This window comes from Glycine max, chromosome 8, assembly GCF_000004515.6.
Source record: "Glycine max cultivar Williams 82 chromosome 8, Glycine_max_v4.0, whole genome shotgun sequence".
NCBI classification, from domain to species: Eukaryota; Viridiplantae; Streptophyta; class Magnoliopsida; order Fabales; family Fabaceae; genus Glycine; species Glycine max.
This window is the reverse complement of record NC_038244.2, coordinates 13745933-13755213: the sequence shown is the minus strand read 5'-3', so window position 1 is coordinate 13755213 and position 9281 is coordinate 13745933. Positions and strand designations below refer to the sequence as shown.

Here is a 9281-nt window from a genome sequence, read left to right as displayed (position 1 = left end):
AAGTTAAAAAATACTAAGAAACAAATAAAAATTGATAAAAACATATTAGAATTTAATTTTCATATGTAATTGGTGTAAATTTTTCACATTAATTTTTAAAACAACTTTTTTTTACATTATTTATTAATTAGAAATCATTTTAATTACATTTTATAAAATAATTATCATAATAATTAACAAATTTACCATATATAAATCTATAATTAAATATAAATATAAAAAAATTATATTTTTAATAAAAATCATATTTACTATGTAAAAATATGAAATTTATTTACTATATTACGGCATTAAATATATTATTATTTTTATAAATACTATTCAGATTTCAGATATGCATTTAGACTTAATATTAAATTTAAAGTTACCATTATATATTTTTTAATGCTGAACAATTTTTTTTAATAACATGTAATATTAGCGCGATTATCAAAACTAAATTCAAATTTAATTAAGAAATAAGATAAGAAAATTAAAAAAAGACAGGAAAATGAAAAATCACTTATTATAAAAATCCTGATTGATATTTGGTATAAAATAAATTATATTGGTAAAAATATTTACTATATACTCTGACATCCAAACAAAAATAATTATTAATTGGACAACTTTATACCAATAAAAAAATCAATCATTTATTCAAATTTTATTCATAAATAAATATTTTTAGTTGTCCAAAGTTAATTTTTCCGAAGCCAAGATGTCCCGTTCTCGTCCTGCTTTTTACGCAACATAATAATAAAATTAGAAAAAACAAAAGCAAAGAACAATTTTTTTTTCTGTAATAAATTTGGCTCAATAATATCTCCTCTGTAGGGTTCCTCTCACTGTTTGTCTCTCTCCTCTGTTTGTCTCTCTCTTTCTTTCTGTTTTCTCTTTGATCCAAATCTCAAACTTTTTTTTTCTTCTTCTTTTTCTTCCATTTTTCTCTTCTTCCATGTGTTCAATTGTCAGCACAGATCTTCTTCTCCCCCCTTTTGTTCTACCGTTCTCGCTCTGAGAAAAACAGAAGAAGAAAAAAAGGGGGTTTCTTTCAAGTTTGAACAACGACCCTTTTCTCATTGGGTTCTCTAATTCTCTTTTTCTCCCTAAATCTTTGATCTTTCGCGGTTTTTGTTTTCTGGGGTTCGTTCTTCCTTCGTTTTTATGCTGGATATGGATGGGTTTGGAGGTGGGGGTGGTGTTGGTGGCGCTCCCAACGCAGAGAATCTTAGGGAATTGGGGAATGTTTCCTCAGGTTTCAAATCTCGTTTTTTCTTCTTCTTACCCTTTTCTTTAAGGGTGTCTTTTTTTGTGTTCTTTGATTCAGCTTGGTCTTGTAGATCTGGTGTTGTTTAATCACTTGTTTTAATTTGAATTATGGGAAAAGATTTAAGATGCATTTCAAGGTGGTTGTTTGGTTTTCAGCTTCAGCTCCCAGAAGCTTAATGATGAAGCTTTTTAAGTTTCTTTTTTTTTTGAGAATATTTTTTGTTATGTTCAGGTTTATGCCGTTGTTTGCTGCTTTAGTTGATTGAGCATAGTGTTTCATGACTGCATAACCTCTCTCTGTATTGTGTAGTGTGTTTGCTTACTCTTTGTTGATGATTGAGGTCAAAGAATGTTATTTGCATTGATGTGTTTCCCAATTTTTAGAGTGAAATAAACTTGTTGTACTTGCAATGATGTTTGCTATTTTCCTTGGCTTTACATATCTAAGTTTTGTTCTGAGATATTGTTAGGTCTTTGACTGGAATTATTTGTCTTGCAGAAGGTGCTGTTTTTGACGCATCGCAATATGCATTCTTCGGTAAAGAAGCTGTCCAGGAAGTTGAGTTGGGAGGGTTAGAAGATGATGGCTGTTTGCCTATTGTTGAGTCTAATGAGGAGGAGTTCTTTTTCAATAGAGAAGAGGTTAATTACTTAATTTTCAATCTTCTTAGTTTTTATGACGACGATTTTTTGTTTTTGATTTCAAATTTTGGTTATAATATTTTTGGGTATAAACATGTTGAGCTTATGCTTTTAGTCCAGCAGCTCTTTACAGACACAGTGCTAAAATTTCATATCAACTAACTTATACTTTCACTCTGCAGGCTGAGGATGTAAAATCTCTTTCTGATATTGATGATCTTACTACCACTTTTTGGAAGGTAGGGTTTTTAAATCACCATTATGATGCTTTCTCTTAATGCTTGAGATTTTTTTAGATGTGACAAATTTTGCGATGATGATAATTTCTTAATTTGCGCTAATGCATTTAAAAATAGAAAATTTACATGTTTGAATTTATAAATTTTAGAGAAAAAGGAATTGTGCTTCTGCAATATGATTGATGCAATGCTTCAAATATGATTTAAGACATGGAAAAAAGTGAATATTCCACACTAAATAATATTTCTGAACCTCTGGTTTCCTTGATTGTTCAGTTTTATTTGTTTTTTTTAACTGACTACCCTTTATTCTTCATTGATCATAGTGAGTTTTCCTTTGCTTGGTACAGCACATGCTTTCTTCAAAAATGAAGAAAAATAAAATATTATAAGTGATGGGCTACTGGGCTAGTATGTCTTCTGATGTTAAATCCAAATCCTTTGTTATTTCTGTGTGTTTATATTTCATGGATCTTGCAACTTTAGAATCTTTGCAGAAACTTGGAAGGTTATCTTGGTTTCCTTCCATTGGTTAGTTTTTTTGGTCTGAGCAGGATGTATAGACAGATTTCATAATATGTTTTGCACTCAACATCAGGGATGGATCCAGAAAACATCTAAAGGAGGGACCAAAATAAACTTTGATAACTTTTTAAATAAAAATTAATACATTATACTTTATCACAAATATTACAGTGGGATAGTGCACATGCTATTTGATTCTTAAATTTTTACACATAATAGTATTTATTAATTAACTAATTAGTAATACTGTAACTGTATACATATAAATGCTATTTTTTTTTTAAATTGCTCAAAATTCATGAAACATTTGTAATTAAAAAAATTGAATATGAATTCAGAAACCAGTCATGTGCTTGCCAGAAAAGGGGAAAACAAAAACAGAATCTGGATTCACCGGAAACAGTCATGTGCTTGCCAGAAAATGCAGGTGCTGGCTGGTAAACATGGGTAAGAAGCCTGAATCAAACACAGGAGGCAGAGCATCACACAAAGAGGTCTGTTCATTTCAGATACGAAAAAATCTGTATAGTTTTCTTTTAGAAAACCTTCATGAAAATCACTAAAATATCTCTGCCATGACCCAGCTGAAAATTTTGAGGTTTAAGGGGAATTTTGGAAGACTGCTCTGTTTGGATCAGAAGTGAGATAGAGAGAGAAGAAATAAAAAAGGGAAGAAATAGGGAGGATAGAAATAGTAGGGAAATAGAGTAGAAAAGAGGTGTTGTTTGGATGGATAAAAATAAGGAAGAAGTGGAAAAAAATTCTCTTTACTCTTTAGTTGTTTGGATCAGTGGAAAGAAATAGTGTGAACTTTTTTATTCTATTTTAAATGAGAGGGGACTAAAAAAGTCCCCCCCCTCCCATTTTTGTCCCCTTTCTAGTATTGGGGGCTGTGGAGCGAGAGAAAGTGGTTTATAGTTTTTGATGAGGTTTTATATCCTTTCCTGTCCCTTCCATTAATACTTATAAGGATCTAACAGTATCATACTATTATTTTCCCTCGTCTCCTCTTAAAAACCAAATAAGGGGCCCCTTTCCACCCCTCACTCTCGGCCTCCCCTTCAACCATACGCCCTAAACAAGGTGGTCCTCTTCTTCATTCCCCTCCCCTTTCCCTCAGCCCCCCTTTATTAAAATCCCTCCTTTCCTGCCCCCGCTTTTGAACCATAGTGTAATAAACAAATTGTTTTGCACTTGTGATTAACCTTGAAAGTTGGAAAGTTAAAGAAAAATACCAAAAGAAACTATATTGGTAAAATGCTCTAGATTTTTGAGAATTTTGAGTTTCTGAAGTTGTTGGTTAAAGTTATTTGTGCTACCACATTAATGGAGCCTGTCGGTATTATAGTGTATTTCTAAGTTTCTCTGTGCAGCATACTAGTTTTTTCTGTTCCCTTTTTATGCTTACTGGCACATAAGTTCCTGCGGTTGGTAACTCCATTAATTTTTTAAATGTAGCTGTTTCTCATTCATTAAAGAAAAAGGAAAGGAAAAGTGGAAGAGGTAGTTAAATGAAAGGTTAATATGATTAGCTTGCTTCCTTTGGCATTTCAAACTTGTTTGATTGTTTTTGGCATCACAGTAGTTGTTTTATATTGTCATTATATATGCCCCACCTGTACTTATTTTATTATTCAGCGTCTTTTATGATTTTGATCATACTGCTTGTCTGGTTGTCTCCATGAATGGTTATTAATTCTGCTTAATGCAAATCAATACAAAGATTAAGAATCTTTTTTATTTTATTCATTTCAGTTGAACAAGGTCGTGAGTGGACCAAGAAGTGCTGGTGTTATTGGTGAACGGGGATCAAGAGAAAGTGAGTAAAACAATTGTAAAGAACTCACCAATTTTCTCTTTCTTTTATTAAAATAAAAATAATATATCTTTTGCTTTTATCTTTCTTAATTTATTTATTTATCATTTCTAATAAATATTTTTCCGTTATACTCTGATGTGTTGCTTGTTTAAGTGTAAACTATAAACTATCTGTTTGGAATTTGGATATCCGATATCAGATTTATACTTTCAGTTTGGCACTTTTAATCTAGATTAGACTCCCCCCTCTCTCTTTAATGGATTTTTAATGGCAAGAAAACTTGTGATTTCGTTTATGTGCAAGTGTAACAGATATCCATAGATTTTTTGAATATACACTATTTGTTACTCTTTAGTTCTTATGAGGTTAATAGACATAGTGATTCATGAGCTGTGGGAAAACTATGATTCAATAAATCAAGTGCTTCCGTTTTTAATAATAATTATAATTATTAATTTATTTTATAGATTTTTATTATATTTTGATCATTTGCTGAGAAAAAAATTGATGCATGTAAGCAATCCTTTTTATATTTTTTTTGTAAGAATTGCATTGTCAATAGACTCAATACTACTATCATACTCTATGGTTATATATTGCTTCTAAATAGTGTTTTAGCATGGCATATTTATATTTACAAACACACCTACAAGGCCACAACTTATATTATTTTCCAATAGACAAATATAGCAAATTACCTTAAGTTAGTGGGCATATGCTAATGGACCGGGGGATGTATAAAATCATGAATACAAGCATATATTTACAACTTGTGATAGCATGTGTACAACTTTTCTATGCCTAATGGATAGGGAGTGGGGTTTCTGCTACAAGCTTATCCTTTATTTGATGGTGTTTAAGTAGAAAACTTCCTCTGGCAAACGTGATGGCAACTTAATATGTAGTAAGTTTACTAAAATTCCTTGTGCTATGTAGTAATCACACTAATAATTGAGGAAGGGCATGTAGTTGTAAGCTATATGTGACATTTCATCTGAGGGATTGCCTCTAGTATCTTTAATTTTCAGAAGGTCTGGTCTTGTGTGTGTAAAATTCTCTTCATAATTATGCTTTAAGATGGGGTTATGTCACTTATGTGTCTTGCTATCAAATTAACTATGTATTCCAGGGTTTTTAGCACCTCTACTCTATTCCTCCTTTTTCAATATATGCAATATTTTTTAGTTGAGTGATTTGTTGATATTTTTATGTTTTATGCAGATTCTACTTCTGAATGGTCACAAAGGGAAGATAGTATTAACTGGTATGATCAGAATGCTTATGATAGTGAAGGTTCTACAGATGGCAAAAGATGGTCATCACAGCCTCATTCTTCCCTAGCCCATTTACATGATTCAAAGCCCTTGTACAGAACATCTTCTTATCCCGAGCAGCAAAGGCAGGAGCAACACTACCACCTCCAACATTGCTCTAGTGAACCAGTTCCTAACTGGTTTGATCAGCATATTTACGACACAGAAACTGCTCATGATCATGATGGCAAACGATGGTCATCACAGCCACATTCCTCTGTTGCGCATTTACAAGAATCAAAGCCCTTGTACAGAACATCTTCATATCCTGAAAAACAACAGGAGCTTCCTCGTTTTTCTAGTGAACCAATTTTGGTACCAAAGTCTTCATTCACTTCTTATCCTCCCCCTGGTGGTCTATCTCAGCTGGGTTCTCCAAGCCATAGTACAGGACACTTGAACATTCCTTATCATACTGGAGCAGCTCAGATGGTGCTATCATCTCAAAATCGTTCTCATTTCTCTAATTCTGCACTACAGCCGAGTGCATTAAATCTTGGGTCACATTTTGGTGTAAGCACACGCCAATTTCCTACTGGTTCCCATCATAATCAGCGAATACAGAATCAATTGGTCAACCAGGCAGGGTTGTATCCTGGAGATCATTCAAATCTCCTTAATAATATGTTACAGCAACAATTACACCTTCATAATGGATCAGTAGCTCCTCACTTGATGACTCAATTACAACAACAGCAGCATAGACTGCATCATCCTGGTCAGCGATCTGCAGGCTACTTATCAGGCTTCCAGTCTCATTTATTCAATCCCCGCCCTTCCTCTGGCTCATCTGTAATCAGCAAATATGAACATATGCATGGAATTACCGATGGTAGAGATCATAAACCAAAATCAACTCATAAAGGTAAACACAGTCTTCGTTTTTCCCTACATGGTTCTGATGCCAGTAGCCAAAAGAGTGACAGTGGTTCATTTCAGTTTCGGTCCAAGTATATGACAAGTGATGAAATAGAGAGCATTCTTAGAATGCAACATGCTGTGACTCATAGTAATGACCCATATGTAGATGACTATTACCACCAAGCTTGTCTGGCAAAAAAACCTAATGTGGCTAAGTTAAAACATCCATTTTGCCCAAGCCAAATAAGGGAATATCCTCCACGATCCCGTGCTAATACTGAGCCACATTCATTTGTTCAGATTGATGCCCTAGGGAGGGTTTCATTTTCTTCTATTCGCTGTCCTCGCCCTCTTCTTGAGGTTGACCCTCCAAACACTTCTAGCTCTGATCAAAAGATTTCAGAGAAGCCTCTTGAGCAGGAACCTAGGTTTGCTGCTAGAGTCACAATTGAGGATGGTCTTTGTCTTCTTCTTGATGTGGATGATATTGATCGTTACCTACAGTTTAATCAGCCACAAGATGGTGGAACACATTTAAGACGAAGAAGGCAAGTCCTGTTGGAAGGACTAGCAACTTCACTTCAACTTGTTGACCCACTGGGAAAGAATGGACACAAAGTTGGGCTTGCTGCTAAGGATGATCTTGTTTTCATTCGGTTGGTATCTCTTCCCAAGGGACGTAAGCTCCTTGCAAAGTATCTTCAGTTGCTTCCTCCTGGAAGTGAGCTTATGAGGATAGTCTGCATGACCGTATTTCGTCATTTAAGATTCTTATTTGGTGGTCTCCCCTCAGATCCGGCAGCTTTAGAGACTACAAATAACCTTGCCAAGGTTGTTTGCCAATGTGTCCGAGGAATGGATCTTGGTGCTCTTAGTGCCTGCCTTGCTGCAGTTGTTTGTTCTGCAGAGCAGCCTCCTCTACGCCCCATTGGAAGCACCTCTGGAGATGGTGCTTCCCTTGTTTTAATATCCGTTCTTGAGAGGGCTACTGAAGTTCTAACTGATCCACATGCTGCTTGCAACTTCAATATGGGTAATCGTTCATTTTGGCAGGCCTCATTTGATGAATTTTTTGGCCTTCTCACTAAGTATTGCATGAATAAATATCATAGTATCATGCAATCCATGCTTATACAAAGTACCTCCAATGTGGATGACATTGGACCAGATGCTGCCAAATCTATTGGTAGAGAAATGCCTGTCGAACTCTTGCGTGCTAGCCTCCCTCACACTGACGAGCACCAGAGGAAGTTATTGCTGGATTTTGCTCAACGTTCTGTTCCTGTGGTAGGATTTAACAGCAACACTGGGGGTAGTGGCGGTCATGTGAACTCAGAAACAGTGCTAAGTTGATGGATCTACATCAGAAGTTCACTTGTTGATTATGGTTTTCAGGTTGATGATCACACCGATGTCGTAAGGACAACCTTGGATCTGTTCAAGTACATCTGGAGAAAAATCTTAAATGTGGAGAGTGCGAGTTGCCGAGTTGCATCTATGATGGAGGCTTCTGCCTCACCCTTAATTGTCTACTTGTCATAATGTGCAGCTTTGTGATAAATTTGCAATCAGGCCTTTTATGTCGGGCCCGGCTTGATCTGTTCCTCATGTCTTTTCTTTTTCTTGACAGGGGAGCTTATATAATTGTTACTATGTGTGGCTGGTAGGGACACAGTAGTTGTTAGCATGTACAGGTTTAGGACATATTTGGTTCCCATGTTTCCTTATTATATATAGAAGGATGGGGATGGATGGGTTGTACTCATCATATCTTTGATAGAACCGTTCTGCTGAAACGGTAAGGGCCATTGAGGGGGTGCAAATTTCACTGAGACACAGGTTGACCAGTTGGCAATGGCATGCTGACATTCAAAGGAACACTGGTGAAGAATAAGTCATGTTGAACTTGTTGCATAATTTATCTTTTGCACTTGAGTTGTCAATTTGTAGATATGTGTTCTTATGGATTCCCTAACATGAGAGTATTTAGTTTTTTTCCTTCACTGTTTCTCTCTCTGACTTTGGCATTGTTTTCTTTGGAAATTTGCTGAGGTTCGTTGTTCACTTGCTCCTTTTCCTATCTGGAAATATAATTAAGTGGCCACTTTGATGATGGATGGTTGAAAATTTGCATGATTTTTTGGCAAATGATTTAGGCAGGCTGCTTGGTACCTAATTATTTTGACTAGGGAGGCTTAATGAATATCTGTTCTAACTTCTTAAGTGTTTTAGCCTTGTATTTTTATTTTATGGTGTAATTAACTTTGTAATATAGGGATTTTTTTACATTGTTCCTATTATACTTTTTTTTGCCATTGGTCCTTGCCATAAAGATGTAGTTAAATGCTGACATGGCTATTGGATTTGGATGTCTATTTTATACCATTGTTGCATCTATCAACATGTATAATTTTGTCTAGGTCAGCGAACACGAATAGAAGTTAAAATGGCCTTAACATTATATTTTTTTAACATTATATTTTCTTAACATTATATTTTTAAGAGGAATTTTAAGAGGACTAGACTAAAGCGAAAATAGCCTTAACATTATATTTTTTTTTTATTAATCATGGATCTTACCATTCTTAATATGATCCGATTCATGATTTTTTTTGGGTGGAAAGATCCGAT

At 34.7% G+C, this 9281-nt stretch overlaps 1 protein-coding gene across 2 annotated transcripts; it reads left to right on the top strand.

Moving 5' to 3' along the window:
- Positions 1–799: 799 nt before the first annotated feature.
- Positions 800–8950, top strand: LOC100812450 (protein PAT1 homolog 1). Of its 2 annotated transcripts, XM_006585361.4 has the most exons (6): positions 800–1237; positions 1751–1893; positions 2076–2132; positions 2996–3151; positions 4413–4476; positions 5698–8950. In XM_006585361.4, exons 1-6 carry the CDS (start codon positions 1147–1149, stop codon positions 8001–8003), a joined length of 2817 nt encoding a protein of 938 aa, XP_006585424.1. In that variant the 5' UTR covers positions 800–1146; the 3' UTR covers positions 8004–8950. The 2 variants fall into 2 exon arrangements, with proteins under 2 accessions (XP_006585424.1, XP_003532940.1); XM_003532892.4 differs by lacking the exon at positions 2996–3151 and having other exon boundaries at positions 801–1237; positions 5698–8763.
- Positions 8951–9281: the final 331 nt, after the last annotated feature.